General features: G+C 38.6%; 1 protein-coding gene across 3 annotated transcripts in view; it reads right to left on the bottom strand.

Annotated features, from left to right (window-relative positions):
* Positions 1–19,449, bottom strand: part of ATP2A2 (ATPase sarcoplasmic/endoplasmic reticulum Ca2+ transporting 2) — a 57,452-nt gene that overhangs the window by 26,517 nt on the left and 11,486 nt on the right. For all 3 annotated transcript variants that reach the window (XM_005217907.5, XM_024977411.2, NM_001191430.1), the window contains exon 5: positions 18,478–18,616. In XM_005217907.5, the coding sequence (XP_005217964.1) occupies positions 18,478–18,616 (139 nt within the window). The remainder of the gene's footprint in view (positions 1–18,477; positions 18,617–19,449) is intronic.

The following is a 19,449-nucleotide window of genomic DNA, read 5'->3' as shown; positions in this document are numbered from 1 at the left end:
GGAATTGAACCAGGGTCTCCTGCATTACAGGCAGATTCTTTACTAGCTGAGCAAGTCCATGAGCAGGTATTAATGAAAATTCGGTGCTTAGTGCACTGCTAATAAGGACAAACTGAATGTAACGTCAATAAACATACCATATAATATTAGTATTCGTTTAATATTTTTAACTCAACTAGGCATCCAGACTTAGTGACGATCCTACATACACCGCTGAGTACAAAGAAAAAAACTTACAAAATCTCTGGAGGGCAAACTGGTAATACATATCAAAAGTGCAAAGCACAGGGGTTCCCTGGTGGTCCAGTGGACAGGACTCTGAGCTCTGCTTTTGCTTTCACAGCCAAGCGCATAGGTTCAATTCCTGGTTGGGGACCTGCGATCCCTGTAAGCCGCATGGGATGACAAAAAAGCAAACAAAAATGGACAAACACAATCTTTTTACCCCATAAATTCCACTATAAAGAATTTATTCTACAGATATGCTTGTAGTACATAGTTAAGTTTTTTTTTTTTTTTTTAATCAGCAACAGAAAGAAGAGACAAGTCTATTCATACTGCACATTAAGTGGAGAAAACACAAGTGCACAGCACTGTGCACACGGAGCTCCGCATGAGAAAATGCCTCTGGCGGGGATAACAGACTCAGAACACCAGACAGCAGGCCATGAGTGGAAGGAGACTTTTCACCTTATATGTATGTACCCTTTGGTACCTTCCGAAATTTGCATTATCAGATAAATGAAAAACCTCTTGTGTAACCTCTGGGAGATCTTTAATTCAAGTGAGTCTTCTTTTCTGGGCCAGAGCTCCTTTAACAGCTCTTAAATGGACCATGTCTTAGCCCCTTTCCTTGACAGTATTTGAAATAAATGCCACAACACAGACCAAGGAACAGGTAAAGCCTGTATTTCACCTGTACCCTGAGAACAATGCCCAGAATACTGTAGGCGTTCAAATATTGTTAGATGAGTATGTTTTAGTATCAAAGCAACTGAACAGTAAACATAAGTACAAAACAGCTTTCCCTGACTCTCTGAAAGGTACTAAGGTGTTTTTAGGAGTCTTAAGCAAGGACGGCTAACAGAACAAATAAGCACCATTTCCCCTACAAATGCATGTATTAAGTTAAATCTTAATTTTCCAGACTTACGCTACCATACAGAACTGTTAACTCTGTCACTGGTTATACATAAACTGTCTTAAGAGGTAGATGCAATGGATTCAGTCTACTTCTTAGACAGAATCCACTTCTAAGTAGTAGATTGATTTCATTTGTTAAACCTTCTATTTAGTTCTAATATTTCTGTAACTCACAGCGTTTAAACTCAGGCAGAGTATAGTTCATGACACAAACCCTACAACCTATATAAGAAATGCGGTCACACGGCGGCACAGAACAAGACTGCCAAGATCTACCCCCAGGAGGCAAAGATCACCCTCGCACTCGACTGCAGGGACACAAAGTTAAGGGGAAATTCCTGCTGGAAATGCTTATGCAGCAACCGCAATACTCAGATGGAAGACACTAGAAACTTTCATTTTATTCATAATACAATTCTGCTCATACAACAACAGTAAGTAACTGAATCTTAAAATTTAGTGGCCTTCACAACCTAAAATACCCCATCAAGATAAAACTTTAAAATAGCTTAGGGAATTCTCTGGTGGTCCAGTGCTTAGGACTGCGCATTTTCACTGCCGAGGGCATTCGATCCCTGGTGATGGAACTAAGATTCTTGCAAGCTGCTAGTGCAGCAAAAAATAAACGGACAAAAACCTCAAACAACCTAAAAAACTTTTACTGTGTTAGTTCTGGCTGTCATAATTTGACCCTACATAACCTTGAACATGAAAAGGATCCAAGTTCAATGTTGAGTGCGTGACCCTAAATGGAAAAATTACCTGACAATGTTCCTTTAACGTCTGAAGCAATTTATGCCATGACCCTACAGGAGCAGAAAACTTCTAACATGGCATAGCAGTCACCACCATCTATAGGCCCATCTGCACTGTAACAACTGAATGGAAACCGCCAGTCTAAAATCAGAATGCCAGGAATTCTCTGTGGTCCAGGGGTGAGGACTCCGTGCTTCCACTGCAAGGGGCGTGGGTTCAAAGTCTGGGAAACTAAGATCCCGCAAGCCACATGGTGCAGCCAAAAAGGAAAAAATAAAATAAAATAGCACAAGGTGTCATTTTATACTGGAGCTGAATCTCTTTTAAACAACTTCATATATTAGCTCTAGCTTGTACTCTCATATACCTGGCCACAATTTTATTAAGGTCAGCAAATCTAATATTCGAACTGAGGACCCAGAAGTTGTATCTTGCCGTTTATTTTGCTGTGTTTCAGTGGCAGCTCAGAGGATTAAAAATGAATGAAAAATGTGTTTTTGAGGCAAGAAATACTAAGATTAATTTTTTTCCTCAGTAACACAGTCAACATGTAAGTTACTAGTTTAAGGCGGGATTGATACTATACATGCAGCATTTAAAATTATGTTAAAGTTTAAACTTGCATTACAAAGAAATCAGCTTATTTTTACTCCTGCTGCTGCTACTGCTGCTAAATCACTTCAGTCGTGTCCGACTCTGTGTGACCCCATAGATGGCAGCCCACCAGGCTCCCCCGTCCCTGGGATTCTCCTAAAAGTCTGTTTTAAATATATGAAGGCTATCTCTGTTGTACAGAAATTATACTGATATACGTTTAATTATTGGTTAAATATTCAAGAACGAGTCAGATGTAAAATGCTAGTGGAAACAAGTGACTGGGAAGTCCTTAAACACTGATGTCATGCCTTTTTAAACTTTTGTTCCCTCTTGTAACCACCATTCTAAATGGGAGGCAACTACATATGTAGGAACTCAAAGATGACCTGGGGATCTAATTCCCTGACCAGGGATCGAACCTGGGTCCCCTGTGTTGGTAGCATAGCGTCTTAGCCACTGGACCACACAGGAAGTTGTTTAAAAATTGATCTTATGCTCTTATTAACTTTTCTTCCATCCTGTAACAGCCATTCTAACTGGAAGGCAATTATGTATTTAGGAACTAAAAGATGACCTGGGGACCTTTTATAAACTACAGAATCTTGGGGCTTGCTCTTTAAGAGCCTGGTTCAGTGCATTTGGGATCCAGGAATCCTTTATTTTAAAGAAATTCTCCAAGCACACTAAAAAATTAATACAAGGGGAAAAAAGGCTTAGTAACTGGTATCCCAGATCCTGTGAAGAGCCTGTTTAGAACAGTCTTTCCTGTGTGCTGTTTCTCATGTGCCTTGTATGCGAAGCTCTAGGCCAAGAAGACCCTAAGTCCCTAACACTTGGGAAATGTACTACCTTAAAAGTTTCACATTTATTTCCATTACAAAATGATCTCTCTGTGGAAAAGGTGCGCATGTGCTTAGTCGCTCAGTCGTGTCTGACTCCTTGTGACCCCATGGACTACAGCCCGCCAGACTCCCCTGTCCATGGGGATTCTCCAGGCAAGAACACTGGGGTGGGCTGCCATGCTCTTCTCCTGTGTGGAAAAGGTACTAAGAGCATAAATCCAAACTGGCCTTAAAAACCTGCCAAGTTCTAGTATTCTCTTAGCGAGAAAGACACTCCCTTGCATCATCTTGACCAGACCAACTCGTCCTCATTCTAGACAGGAAACTAAAGGTAGCAATAGGAGTCTTGCCTAAAGAACTTCAATTAATGAAAGACTTCCTTTAATTTACTGTGTGACTCTGCTTTTTGTTTGGAGGAGTCAATTCAGGATTAAATCTACGAGGAAGCTGGTTGTCTAAAGAAGCAAAAGATCCATGAAAACAAAGATTCACTTAGATTTCAACTAAGACATAATTTTCTTTTGTCTGCAGGCTTCTGTGAATTCCAGAGAGGGTTTTGTGCAAGAGGAGTAGGCAGCCTGTTCCGATGATCACATCCAGTGATATTTCCCTGATGGGGCATGTCAGTGCCCTCAGGGCAAGTGGTAGTGGAAAATTCTTACTCTTGCCAACGGGATGCTCTGCAATTTTTTCCTCTGAAAATTTTTTTGTCTCTTGAGTTCAGGCAGTGTAATAGAAGAGTAAACTCTGTTATAAACTACTTTCTGTTTAACATCTGACACTTAAAATTCAGCTCTTGGCTCCTTAAGTCTGTAGCTCTTTAAAACCCGCTATCACAACACAGATTTCCACTCTGAACAAATTCTACAATGCACACTTTATGATGAGTTACCAAGAACGCAAGTAAAAGCCATTTAAAGGAAAATACTACTTGGCCACATTTTAGAACCGAATGAACACAAGCTTTCTTAATCTTAAAATTTGGGAAAGACTATTTATAAGGCCAGGATGATTTAACATTGGTTATATTATTATGTCAAAAACACTGACAGTTAAAATCAGCACAACTCAGAAAAGGCCTTTTTTGAACTGATTATATGTAAGGAAAGAAATCTAACGTATTGTGGCAAATTCTACCAGTTTATTCAAATCTTTTTTTTTTTTTTAAAGTTCTACCAGTTTATTGCTACCAACCCGTCACCCTCCACCCTCATGCACACATGCTCAGTCATGTAACCCCATGGACTGCAGCCTGCCAGGCTCCTCTGTCCTTCGACTTTTCCAGGCAAGAATACTGGAGCAAATCTTTTTTTTTTATTTTTTAAAGAAAACTATATATAAGATCAGAAAATTACCTCTTAAATACCACTATTGTTTCTGAGTTCAAATGGCTCTGAGGAGAAGCCAGCCATAATAGAATTAACCTAAATTAGTTAAACATTTAACTGTGACTCCAACACTTTCACTCCTAATTTGAGTCATAAATATTGTAGTTAGGAAAAAGAATGAATGAAATTCTTCACTTGAGAAGCTCTACCTGCCTACTTAACACTATTTCCAGGCCTCAGGGTGAGCACGGAAGAACATTACAAACTACCATAGCTTATACTATATTTGTTCCCAGTCCAATTTGTTGGATATATTATCCATGATGAAACACATCTTTTAAAAATGCAGACGTATCATTCTCTTTAAAACCTTTCAACAGCTTCTTCCTACTAGACTTGCTTCAAACACAATGATCTTCAGTTTCTCAAAAGTTCCGAGTCTTCACAAACAGCCAGGCTTTCCTCGAACCTTCAAGATCAGGTTGGTATCCATCACAATGTGCCCACAGAATATGCCCATTTCCTGATACTCATCACATTACATGTTTGATGTGTCCTCCCCACTGGACCCACCAGCTCCAAAAGGCAGTCACTCAGTCATCACTGATTTGCCAGGCCTGGTACTGTGCTGGAACATGGTGCACACTAAATAAAATACCTGCTATGGACTGAAGTACCTGTACACACATCATTTTCTTTAAAAAAGAAAGGGGGGGGCACCAGAAACTTATGATAATTATCAAGTTGAAGACTGTCACAAAGTTAGAAACAATGAAAAGTCAGGATCAAAGAGATCTTAGCCCTGGTTGAGCTGAATGAAGTTTAACAGTGATTACTGTTTAAGATACAGACTGAAAACAAGACATGTATGCTAGCAGAGGACTAGAGATATAGTAGGGAAAGAGAAACATGAAAAAGACGCATGGGCACCAAAGAAAGCCATCAAGATGGTAAAACAGGCCATCACAGGATGAGGAATCAGACTTCTATGTGCCTCCACAGAGAAAAACTAAGGTACAGAACAGACAAGTGTGTTTTAGCTCCTTATAAGGGACTGCTGCTAAGTCACTTCAGTCGTGTCCGACTCCTAGCGACCCCATGGACTGCAGCCCACCGGACTCCTCCATCCATGGGATTTTCCAGGCAAGAGTACTGGAGTGGGTTGCCATTGCCTTCTCCCCGTTATAAGGAACATTTTATAATAAAACTGGCATAATACATAATTGCCAATAAAAAGTAGCACAGCTGTTCCTAGGCAGGGAAGTTTTTAGCTGCTAGAGGTGGAAGCTAACTGGTTCCTTAGATGCTGTGGAGGCAGCCCACAGCAAGGTTACGCAAGGTTAGAGTACACAGGATCTGGGATACCAACATGCATTTCTCTTTATTACAACAGTAAAGCATGCTCTTTACAAGATGAAAACCCATCCCTCACTTCCCTTGTCCAAACATCTATTTATCTGTTAACACTATTTACCAAACACCTTTCTCTATAGATAACACTTACTAAAATTTCATTAAAATAAAAATTACAAACCTTTAACATTGGTATGTACTTACCTGTTTCACTCTTTTTTAATGGCTACATAGTAATACCTAAAGCAATCATCTCTAAAGCGCAACTTTGGAGAATGCTTATTCTATACTAAGCACTGCTATAAGAGTTTTATGAATTCTATGATTATCTTCATTCCCTGTTTACAGATAAGGAAAACGAGGCATGTAACTTGCTTAAGGTCACAGGTATTTCACAGCCATCCTGTGATTAGTCAGTCACTATTTTCACAGCCATCTACATGTTTCCAATTTTCCTTTTGTGTACTTCAATTACTTCTGGAGAAAAGATTCACAGAAAACAGAGTTTTCCTACAAATGTATACTTCCACCAAATTAATTTTCTTGCCATTTCCCCATACTCTCAATCTTGTATTCTGACTACTGCTAACACCAAGCAGGAGAAGGAAACGGCAACCCACTCCAGTATTCTTGCCTAGAGAATCTTGTGGACAGAGGAGCCTGGTGGGCTGCTGTCCATAGGGTCGCACAGAGTCAGACACGACTGAAGTGACTTAGCAGCAGCTGCTAACATGAAGCACTTTTATCTCTTAAAATGATTTTATCATCTTCAAAGTAAGTTATTTAATATTTTTACACAGTCAAATCTGGTGATGTTGGTAGTTTTGTGTCACACTTAGGAAATGTGTTCCCTACACTATGTGGTTTCTTCTAATTTTCCCCAAATCTTAGTCACAATAATAAGGGTTGGAAAGACTGGCACCTACTGTACTTTAACTACCACTGAGTCACAGGGAGAGGGGAGGAGGTGATTACAGGAAATGAGGAAATGCCAGCTCTGTGAAATTCAGGTCAGGCTTCAAGACCAACTGGTCCTTCATGATCTGATGACTGGGAATACCTTTCTGAGTTCCTCAGAACTCATGGTTCTTAGTGTCTTAGCTGTTCTCACAGCGATGAATAAATTATTGCTCTAGGTTTCAAAACCCTCTGCTTCTAAGAGCATCCACGCTGATTTCTGTTTTAGACTGTTGATCTGCTTATATGCGAGTTAAGATTAAGAACTTACAGCTCTATAAAACAGAGATATTCCTTACAGGAAAAACTAAAATAATGATTTCTACTGTTTTTTGGTTACAGATGACTCAGATCTGCATCTCTAACTAGTTCTGTTCTCTCATCCTTCTCACTGTGAAACAACTCCGTATGGGGAAAAGACAAAAGACAACAATCCTTATTTGGTCACGTAGTTTTGCTTCTACATCTCTAGCGATGTTTATCATTTTAGGAACAGGTGAAAACTGTTTAACAATATTCCAACAACACCATGCAGACTGCTTAATCAGACAATATTTTACAATTTAACTGTAATGACTTTTCCCATTTTGTTGAGATAAAAACCAACCTGTAACACAGTGTTTAGGGTACAAAACATTTATATATATACTGTATGAAATTACTACAATCAGTTAATATCCATCAACCTCACAGAGTTACAACTGTTTCCTTATGATGAAAACTTGAGATATACTCTCAGCAACTTTCCAGTATAGACTATAACTCTGTTACCTACAGTCACCATGCTGTACATTATACTCCCTGAACACATTTGTCTCACAATTGGACTTCATACCTTCTGACCACCTTCACCTAATTCCTGCACCCCCATGCCAGAAACCACCAACATGAGTTTCTAAGTTTGCTTTGCATGTGTGTGAGAGTGAGTTTCCTTTTTTAAAGATTTACATGTAAGTGAGATTACATGGCATTTGCCTTTCTCTGACTTCTTTCACTTAAGGTGATCCATGTTGCTGCAAACAGAAGGACTTCCTTCATTTTTATGTCTCAATAATACTCGTGTGTGTGTGTGTGTGTGTAGACACATTTTCTTTGTTCATTTATCCACTGATGGATACTTAGGTAAACAGTGCTGTAATGAATGAATGCAGGGGTGCAGACCTCTTAGGGAGACTGATTTCATTTCCTTTGAATATATACCCTAGAAGTGGAAATGCTGGATCATATGCTATACAGCCATACCTTGAGAGATATTTTGGGTTCAACACCACCACAAAAGCAAAAGCAGAAACTACCCTGACTGAGAACCCACCTTCCAAACCAAGGGATGTAGGTTAGATTCTTGGTCAGGGAACTAAGATCCCACATGCCATGGGGCAGCTAAGCCCGCACCAGAACTACAGAGCCACGTGCCACAATTAAAGTGAAGCCCGTGGGCCGCAACAGAAGATCCTGTGTGCCACAACTTAGACCTGACGCAGCCAAATAGATAGATATTAAAAAAGAGAGCAAAAGCGAATACAGCAATAAACTGAGTGATACAAAGATATGTTTATACTGTACTATAGTCTATTAGTATGCAATAGCATTATGTAAAAAACAATGTACATACATTAATTTTATGAGATTTTATTGCTTAAAAAAAAAAAAAAGCTAATCACTTGAGTCCTCAGTGGGTCAGTCTTTTTGCAATAGTAACCAAAGATCACTGATCATAACAATTATAATAATGAAAAGTTGAAATATTTGTTAAAAAAATGCAATATCTGTGCAGCACAATAAAACTAGGTATACGCTTATAACTTCATTTTTTAAAACCAATAGCTAGAATCTTGGGGTGGAATTCTGGGGAGAAGGACAAAAGAATCCCCTGAAATTGCATACAAGATTTCTGCACGTGTGTATTTGGAAAGAGTCTAGATTTCATTAATTAATTAATTAATTAATGGAACTGTGTTCTAGACATGATTAAGAACTACTGCTGTAGAGTTTTGCTTCTCAAAGTGTATAGTTCACCAGGGAACTTTGTAGAAATGGAGAAGAATGAGGCCCATTCCAGACCTAAGTACTCAAAATCTACACTTTAACAAAATCTTTCTTGCACATGAAGTTAAGAGAAGCAGCTCTAAGCAGCTGGACAAACTTAAAGGCCTGTTTTTCTTTTAAAAACAGCCCTTAAGCCAAGGATGATTTTTACATTTTTTAAACTCTTGTTAAAAAAAATATTTTTTTCCCCTACAGAGACTGTTTGGGGCCACAAAACCCAAAATATTTCTAAGGTAGCTCTTTTAAAAAAGTCTTCCAAGCCTTCTGCTCTACAGCACAGAATTAACTTTCTGATATTTGTGTTAGGGAGCTCAACAGGTATGAATTAAGTGTTTGCTGACTATTCATTCAGGCTGCTCCAATTTTTTTTTTTTTCCAAAAGCAAAAGAAAAAAAGCTCACAGCCCTAGGTAAAGAAACGCCAAGGCTATGTTATCTGAATCTTACATCTCGAGCCAGAAAGCTCCTAAGAGTCTGCTTCAATCACTAGATTCTGTAGAGGTTAGGTTAACTTACTCTGTCCAGTGTCGTGTGGAATTAGGATAATAATACAGGTTCTTACATGAATCAGTCATCTGTCTATTTTACAACTTTGTCTTTCTTTTTCCTCAACTGCTTGGAAATGCCACTTCATATGTGTTACTAAATCTCATTACTGCAAGGTGACTATCAAAGTGAAACTTCTCTTCCTTAAATAGTTACCAAGTTTAAGAATTATTCTTTTTTAATAAGTCCTAAAATTGCTGGCACGACTGCTGAATATTTATCCTTCAATTTAGGAAATATAAAATCAATTTCTCCAGAAGCTAAGTAAAGCAAATACAGTTTTACGTTGAGACTGTGTCATTTCTAACACTTACATAATCTTAAAATATGATTTACTCCAGAGTATACTACAGGACAGAAGTCATCTGAGGATATTTATGTCCTTGTGCTATTCATCAACTCTGGGTTACCAAGATACAAGAAGTTTGTTTCAAACAATTTCGAAAACAGTTGCCTTAAGAAGTCAATTATACCCCTCCCATGCAAATGCTGAACGCCCCCCAAATTCTGAAGTTAAAGACTTTCATGACTTTGAAAGTTTGATTCACCTTGATATTAGCAAATAATACAGAAAACGCAAACACTGATGTTCATTTCTTATAAATTATACCCATATTTTACTACTTTTGGTTTCCATTTTTCCAGAGAAATATTTTCCTGACATTATAATAATACAAAGTTACTGTAGTTTCAGAAGATGAACACACGGGTAACCACATGTTTACCTGCCAGATCTATTCTATTTGGTCCCCGTAGTCTGGATACTCACAAGTATACACAAGGATTTGCTGTGCATGCTTACACAGTGTCTTCTTGGAAACGTTATTAGCTGGCATAGCAACATCAAAAATACAATTTCCTTAGCTCTCTCCATCTCCCCCTCAAAAAAAAGCCACCCAGACTAGACTTTAGTAAGTACAGCAGAACCATTCTGCCATGTATCTTCCAGAAGTTAGCAAAAAGTTTATCATCTCAAGTCAGATGATTCTTACATCCAAACAATGACTACAAAAAGGTCTCTTAATTTCTGCAAATACTCGCTTTGATCTTCAAAACAATTAGCAATATTCTCTAGTTTTTCAATTCATCAGAAAGAACCTTCACAGTCAATTTCATAATTTAAATAACAGTATAAAAGTTACCGTGTCTAAGAGCACAATTTACGCCATTTATCCCTTCAGGCCATGTACAGAGTAAGACTTTGACAAGAAATAATTTAGATCTATGTTTAGAATTGAAATTCATTTCTACAGTTTCACAGAACTGAATTATTGGGCTAAATGTCAAATCGCAGGGTCAACTACATTACTAATCCTAAAAGTAGAAGTTAAAATGCCTGAACTTTTATAGTCTTAGTAAGTTTGAATAAAATAAATAGCTATTTATCTGGCCCAGGTCAAGCAGTCACAAAATATTTTTCCAAAATGTTCCATCTAAATCAATTTAAATGCCTTAGGTTACATCTTTCCTGGTTCAGTGACCCATTGGTTCTAGTAATCTAACTACCATTTCTAATTTGGATCTAAATATTTAAAAACCATGAAAAGTCACCAGAACAGATCAAACAAGAGTATATTGACAACCTAAAAATTAAAACTGTGATTCAGGCTTCCCCGACATGGTAAAGGGCATCTATGGAACTCAAAGCTAACACCATACTTCATGGTTAAAGACTGAATACTATTCCCCTAGGATCAGGAACAAGACAAGGATGTTTACTCTGGCCTCTTCTTTTTAACATTCTACTGAAGAATCCAGCCAGGGCAATTAGACAAGAAAAAGAAAAGGCACCCAGGCTAGAAAAATTATTTCTGTTTTCAGATGACATGGTCTTACAGAGAGAAAAATCTTAAGGAACCCATGGAAAACTATTACAGTAAGAGTCCACCAAGATTGCAAGGCAATGTACTGGTTGTAAATCAGTACACAAAAATCAACTGTATTTCTATACACTAGAAAAGAACAATCTGAAATTGAAATTAAAAAATCAATTCCAATTACAAATAGCTCCCAAGAAAACAAAAAATACTTAGGAATAAACATAACAAAAATAGTATAAGACTTGTACACTGGAAACAGAGTGTTAAAAGAAATGAGATCTAAATAAACAAAGATACACTCTTGGTCAAGCATCAGGAGACTTAATATTGCTGTGATGGCTATATTTCCCAAATTGAGCTACAGAGTCAACATAATTCTTATCAGATCTAGGCAGGCTTTCGGGGCAGAAATTAACAAGTTAAACTTAAAATTCATATGGAAATGCAAGGGACTCTGAATAAACAAAATAAAATCTAGAAAAACAACAAAGCCAGGAGACTCAAATTTTAATGATTTCATAACTTACTACAAAGCTACAGTAATGAAGATGGTGCGGTACTGGCAGGAGGCTAGACACACATATCAATTGAATGATAGTCACTTTGTAGTAGGAAATGAAGTCAGTTAATTTTTGACAAGGGTGCCAGGACAATTCAACAAAGTCTTTTCAATAAATGCTGCTACTGCTAAGTTGCTGCTAAGTCGCTTCAGTCATGTCCGACTCTGTGTGACCCCATAGACGGCAGCCCACCAAGCTCCCCCGTCCCTGGGATTCTCCAGGCAAGAACACTGGAGTGGGTTGCCATTTCCTTCTCCAATGCATGAAAGTAAAAAATGAAAGTGAAGTTGCTCAGTCATGTCCGACCCTCAGCGACCCCCTGGACTGCAGCCTTCCAGGCTCCTCCATCCATGGGATTTTCCAGGCAAGAGTACTGGAGCGGGGTGCCATTGTCTTCTCCGTTCAATAAATGGTGCTGACACAACTGGGTATCCAAATGCAAAAAATGAAACTGGACCCCTACTTCACACCACATACAAAATTTTGGTGACATCAGATCACAGAACAGCTTCTTTGGTATGACACCAAAAGCATAAGCAATGAAATAAAAAAAGACAAATGGGACTCTTACCAAATTAAAAACTTTTATGCTACAAATAACACCATCAAGTAAAAAAGAAACCTACAGAATGGGAAAATTTTGCAATTTATCTGATAGACCAGCACATATAAAGAACTCTTACAACTCAACATTATAAAGACAACCCAATTAAAATAGGCAATGGATTTAGACATTTCTTAAATATGACATACTACTGTATTAGAACATAAAGACATGAAAAGATGCTCAATATCATTACAAAATTAGGGAAGTACAAATTAAAACCACAGTGAGATAACACTTCATGGCTAAAATTTTAAAAGGCAAGTGTTGATGAGGATGCAGAGAAATTGGAACCTACATTCATTGCTGGTGGAATGTAATATGATGCAATCACTTTGGACAATGGTTGGGAAATTCCTCAAAATGTTAAACAAGTCCCTCTTATCCCCAACAATTTCCTGTCCAAGTACATATCTGAGAGAGAGAAAGCATATGTTCACACAAAAACTGTACTCAAATATTCACCCTAGCATTATTCATAATTGCCGAAAAGGGGAAAACAGCCCAAATATCTGTGAACTGATGAATGAATATACAACATGTGGCACACCTGAACAATGGCGTACTACTGAGCCATGACGAATACAGTATTATACACACAAGCCAAGTATACATTTATGCCGCAACATAAAGGACGCCTGGCAACAATACTAAGTGAAAGAAGTCAGTCTCAAAAGGGCATTTGTTGTATGATTCCATTTATATGCAATACCCAGAATAAGCAAATCCCTAAAAGCAAAGTAAACTGTGGTTGCCAGGGACTGGGGAAAGGCGGGCAGAGGAAGTGACTGCTAATGAGTATAGGATTTCTTTTGGGGGGGAAGATGTTCTGAAATTAGATAGTGATAAAGACTGTACACTTAATTACACTTAATTCAAAACCCACTTAATTACACTTTAAAGGAGTGAAATGTTTTGGCATGTGAATTGTATCTCAATAAAGCTGTTTTTAAAAAATTATGAATTGGACCACCAACAAATTAATGTGTGAAATACGTATACATTTACTAAATATACTGTATATTCTCTAGTAAGTTAACCGTAGCTGAAGACAGAAGCAATAAACCACAAAGACTCAGTTTCAACTGTGAGTTTCAAAATGTGACTAACAGTACATACACCCATAGGGTGGCTGACAATTAAAAAGCAAACACTAGGAAATGTATCACTGTGTCTGGCACACACTTTAAGCTCAGCTATTACTGAACTCATGCACAGAGACGTCAAATTATCTGTTCTGCACAAAAAGCAGATTTACATTGCTAAACCTACTCCATACTTCAGACTTCAGGTTTTATTTATTATGGAGAGCTTTTTACATGCTCAGCAAGATTACAATGATTGGTGTGACAGTTCTGCCCTTGAAGTGCATGTTGCCTAGTAGTATGACAATAGTGTTTAATAAAATGTTCAGTATCTGTCTAAAACTTGTGATCACCTCTGTTCAACATCCTTTGGAATGGTCAAAATTCAAGAAAGGGTAGTATACAAGAGCCCAACATCCCAGCACTGTGTATGTTTTTAGCAATTAGTATACAGTGGGGGAAGTAGTGGAGGAAAAAAGTGCTAACTCTCAAGACCTGTTAAGACTCGTCACATAGGAATTAGAAATAGGTGAAATCAGAACTGGGTTTAAGTATGTGTGCTGCTTAGAGCAATTCTATTAGTAATAAGTATATTCACCTAAGATGAAGGATTCAAACTCATCTTAAAAAAAAAATTTTTTTTTTTAAATATTAAAAGAACGGCAGTGGTTGCCAGGACCTAGAGAAGGGAGGTAAAGAGAAATCACTGTTAGTTTTCAGTTTGGGATGATGGAAAAGTTCTGGAGATGAATAGTAGTGACAGGAGCACAAGGTGAATATACCTAATGCCACAGAACTGTATACTTACAAATGGTTAAAATGGTAAACTTTATAATATGTTCATTTTACCACAATATAAACAAGAAAGGATTACTCCTATGTCACACACACAAACTGTGGGTAAGTCATCTGTCCTTCCTAAACTATCAAATGCAACATATAAAATGCTGCATTATAGGGAATGGAATTTCACAGTGGTGAAAGTCAGGTAGACACAGGTTATAACGGAAGTTTTGCCACTGTGAGATATGTGCATTGGGAAAACCAATAAATTATATAAAATTTGCTTAACTATCCAAAAAAGGCCAGGTAAGCTTGGTGGTTGTGAAAACTAACAAGTCCTGTATGACTAGAGCACAGTGAGTGGCATTAGACGAAATCACAGAAGTAGGAGCTATACAATGCAAGGTCGTTCAGGGTTTCTTTTCTTTAAAGAAAAATTGTATTTCTGATGCGTGAGAAGCCACTGAAAGGTTGTAGCAAGTGAATTAATATAACCTTTAGGGAAGTCTAGCTTCTGCGTAGAGAACAAACTGCAAGAAGACAATAAAGGAAGCCAGAGCCTAGTTAGGACATGACACGATGATGATATGATGCCAGTCTAGTCAAGGTTATGGTTTTTCCAGTGGTCATGTATGGATGTAAGAGCTGGACTATAAAGAAAGCTGAGCGCCGAAGAATTTGCTTTTCAAAATGCTTTTGAACTGTGGTGTTGGAGAAGACTCTTAAGAGTCCTTTGGATAGCAAGGAGATCCAACCAGTCCATCCTAAAGGAGATCAGTCCTGGGTGTTCATTGGAAGGTCTGATGTTGAAGCTGTAACTCCAACACTTTGGCCACCTGATGCAAAGAGCTGACTCATTTGAAAAGACCCTGATGCTGGGAAAGACTGAAGGTGGGAGGAGAAGGGGACGACAGAGGATGAGGTGGTTGGATGGCATCACCGACTCGATGGACATGGGTTTGGGTGGACTCCGGGTGTTGGTGATGGACAGGGAGGCCTGGCGTGCTGCAGTTCATGGGGTTGCAAAGAGTCGGACACAACTGAGCGACTGAACTGATGATGTCAGTGTGAGGTGACGGTGTGACTGAGGAAAAAACAGTAAATGTGGGCGTGTTTTGGAGACAGAATCAACTGGTCTTAGAAACAGAATAAGAGAGGAAAGAATTAAAACGATTTCCAAGTTTCTCTCAGTTAACTCTGTGGTTAGAGTGACTTAGATGGGAAAGATCGGTGAGACCCCAAATTCAGAGAAAAAGAAATCGAAACAGACAGAATAGATGTAAAGTCTATAAGGACGTGGGGAGGGGAGGAGGACGTGGGAAGGGGAGGAGAGGGTTAGATGTACAGAAAGAGTAACAAGGAGACTGACATTACCATATGTAAAATAGACAGCCAATGGGAATTTGCTGTATGGCTCAGGAAACTCAAACAGGGGCTCTGTATCAACCTAGAGGGGTGGGATGGGGAGGGAGATGGGAGGGAGGTTCAAAAGGGAGGGGACATATGTATAGCCATGGCCGATTCATGTTGAGGTTTGACAGAAAACAACAAAATTCTGTAAAGCAATTATCCTTCAATAAAAAAATAATTAAAAAAAAAAAAAAAACCACTTCCATTGAAGAGAAGCTGGTCTTAGTTTATTTCTTCAAAAGGGAAGATGATGCCTTGAGGATCATGGTGTATCTGATGCTGTAAACCACTGCCATCTACTGATGCAAACCAAGGATAAATGCTTTGGGGGTAATTTGGGGGTAAGTTTTCAAATATATTGAACACACTGAAATAGTCTATCCAGGATAAAAACTCTTATAATATCTTAGTTTGAGAGGCTGAAAGTGTATTCCCAGACTAAGCTGGAGAACTGGAAAATATACAAAGTCAAACAGAATCTTGTGCAATACTTAGGGGATCTTTAAGTACACCTGCTAAGTCACTTCAGTCGTGTCCGACTCTGCTCGACCCCATAGATAGCAGCCCACCAGGCTCCCCGGTCCCTGGGATGCTCCAGGCAAGAACACTGGAGTGGGTTGCCATTTCCTTCTCCAATGCATGAAAGTGAAAAGTGAAAGTGAAGTTGCTCAGTCGTGTCCGACTCTTAGCGACCCCGTGGACTACAGCCCACCAGGCTCCTCCATCCATGGGATTTTCCAGGCAAGAGTACTGGAGTGGGGTGCCATTGCCTTCTCTGTAAGTACACCTACCACATGACATAATTGTGGAAAGACAACTATCTTCCTCCAGCGTTTCCTTCCTCAGTTACGAGGCACCATCACATCCCAGTCACCTAAACCTGATATCCTGTCAGTATCTTTGATTGCACACCCTACTCCCACCCACCCCCAAACCTATCCAGTTATCAAAACCTGTTGCTTAGCACCTAAATCTGAGGCTCACTTTTCAAACTATGTATGACTGTAATTCCATGCCCAAGAGAGATTCCTAATTAATATTTTGGATTGAGACCTGGTAAAAACTGTTAGTGTCCCCAGATAATTCTGATGTGCATCCCTGCTTAAAAACTGCTACTCATAAACTCAAAATCCTTTCCTCATTATTCGTAATGCTACAGCCCTCGATAGCACTTGCTCTCATTAGCTCCTGCCTATCTCCAGCCTTCCCACTGTGCCCTAATTCCTACATCAGCACCAGAACCCCCCTCTAACTCGTGTTTTTGCTGTAAAATCCATGGTGACAAATGGTTAAATCTGACTAAGGTCTACAGATCTATAAAATAAATACTAAGTATTTAGGAGCAAAGAGGCATCATTTCTCAATTTACTCTCAATTCAGCAAAAGTGTGTGAATGTATATAGACTGAAAGGTGATAATGCAAGTTATCGTGATAACAAACATTTTCAGAATCTGGGTAAAAGCTAAATGGGAACTCAGACTAGTCTTGCAACTTTTAAGTCTGAAATTACGTCAAAACTAAGTTTTAAAAAATCCACTGGCCAAAACATTTCATTCAGAGTTGTACTTCTGTTAACATTAATAACCTAGCAAATCTTAGGTCATTTACACAAACTTTGCTGTCCTAAGTGATCAACGTGTGGGTAGACAGACAACACTATTCTTTTTCTGGAAGACCTATGACAAGGTAGCGGGTTTTTGTTGTTAGCCACAGCAAGCAACATGCAGGATCTTAGTTCCCCATCGCCTGTATTGAGAGTATGGAGTCCTAACCACTGGAAGTCCTGGAAATTTACTTTCAAAGGTCAAAACGGCAGAGCACAAGCCAAGAAATGCAGCACTCTGAATTCTCACTAGAGTTGGTAAGACAATAGAGACAAGCACACTTTCCCCACAAGTCAATGTGAAAGTGTTACTGTAAGACCATTCACAAAAAGAAAACAAGTATGCTGAGCTCAGAAGGGTGTGAAAAACCACAATGATTTGAAGAACCCAATGTAATGATTCGCCTGCAAAAAGATTAGCTGTTCTGACTGGCTCCAGGGGCATTCTGGGCTGTCTGAAAACTTGGCACTGACCTACAGTAAGGAGGACCTCTGAGATCTGTGAAGAGCTCTGGCATGGCAGAGGATTCACTCTTTAAAAGCCCAAACTCGGATCTCTGGCTAACATCCCTGGCTCAGTGTTATGTCAAAATATTTTTAAGTAGAGCTTTTAAAGTCATGAAATTACCCTTAACCATCAATTTGGTTTGATAGTTGCAAGTCTGACTTATTATTTGTGCCAAGAACCAAAACAGGAAAAACCATGTGCTCATTAACTAGTATTCTAACAAACTGCTCACTACAACTGTCAAATCAAGATTAAGTTCATCTCACTAGCACTAGATTTCTAAAATGTACTGAAAATAAATAAGCACAGTAATTCACCTTTGTTTTTTTAAAAACAGAAAAATCTTCTCAACATGAAGGGAGGTCCTAAAACACTTTGAAATTTTACAAAAAAACCGTAATTTGTTTGGATAGCACTAAAAATCTGTTAATCTAGTTGATACACGTGAGCCTAATTTCTAAAACCTCTAAGTATGAACCCTGAGGAAAGGACTGCATTCAAATATACAACCTTAAAAAATGACCAACTCAACTCACCAGCAATTTCTACAATATCACCAGGAACTATGTCTTTAGCTTTAATCCGCTGTACACTCTTCCTATCTTGTCGATACACTTTGCCCATTTCAGGCTCATATTCCTTAAGGGCTTCGATTGCATTTTCAGCATTTCTTTCCTGTAAAAAAGAAAACAAAAGAAATTAGTAAACACAGCCTGCCACTGCTAAATGTTTCTAGCCCTAGGAATCAAATTTTAGCATTCTAACCTAAAATATAAATTAAAAAAAAAAAACCCACAAGAGACACACATTAATAACATTAATAGTAAATGATTCACATCTTAAGATAATAAACACTAGGCCCTTTTGATTTTATATTAAAAATGAAAAAACTAAGCACCCTAAGAATAAGGATAAAATCAATGGAGAAAAGCAATTATTAGAACCTGCTGTCCCTAAGCACACCATGCAACATGGCCCTCACCTTTAACCTCACACACTCACACCATTAAATCAATCTTGTCTCCCATGAAAGCTGATGGTCTGGGTCTGGACTGCCCAGGCTCAGCCCAGGCTTTTCCACTCAAAAGCTATGTTGCCTGTGGATAAGTGACATGACAGACAAGGTTTACTGCCTACAAAACCAGGACACTAACAGTACCCACCCACTCTCAACGGGTTTGAGAATTTACAAGCTATCTGTAAAACGCTTAGGTTGTGCTTTGGCACATAGTAAATGCTTTGAGTGATGAATTAAGAAAACCAAGTTTTACGTCTCCTCACAAATTCTAAATCTCTCTCCAGTGGCAGAGACCAATAAATGGCTGGAAGCACTGCCAGTCACAAACCATATTCACCATAATATTATATATGAACATGTCAAGACTTAGTCACACACAATTTTTCTTCCCTAATTTCAAGATGAAAGATGTACAATTAAAATGAGTCATGCTGAAAAAATGCTAAGGGAAAGTGGCTTTAAGGGGAGGTGGAAGTTTATATGCCAAATT

This window comes from Bos taurus, chromosome 17, assembly GCF_002263795.3.
Source record: "Bos taurus isolate L1 Dominette 01449 registration number 42190680 breed Hereford chromosome 17, ARS-UCD2.0, whole genome shotgun sequence".
Classification (NCBI taxonomy): Eukaryota; Metazoa; Chordata; class Mammalia; order Artiodactyla; family Bovidae; genus Bos; species Bos taurus.
This window is presented reverse-complemented; position numbering and strand designations above follow the sequence as displayed.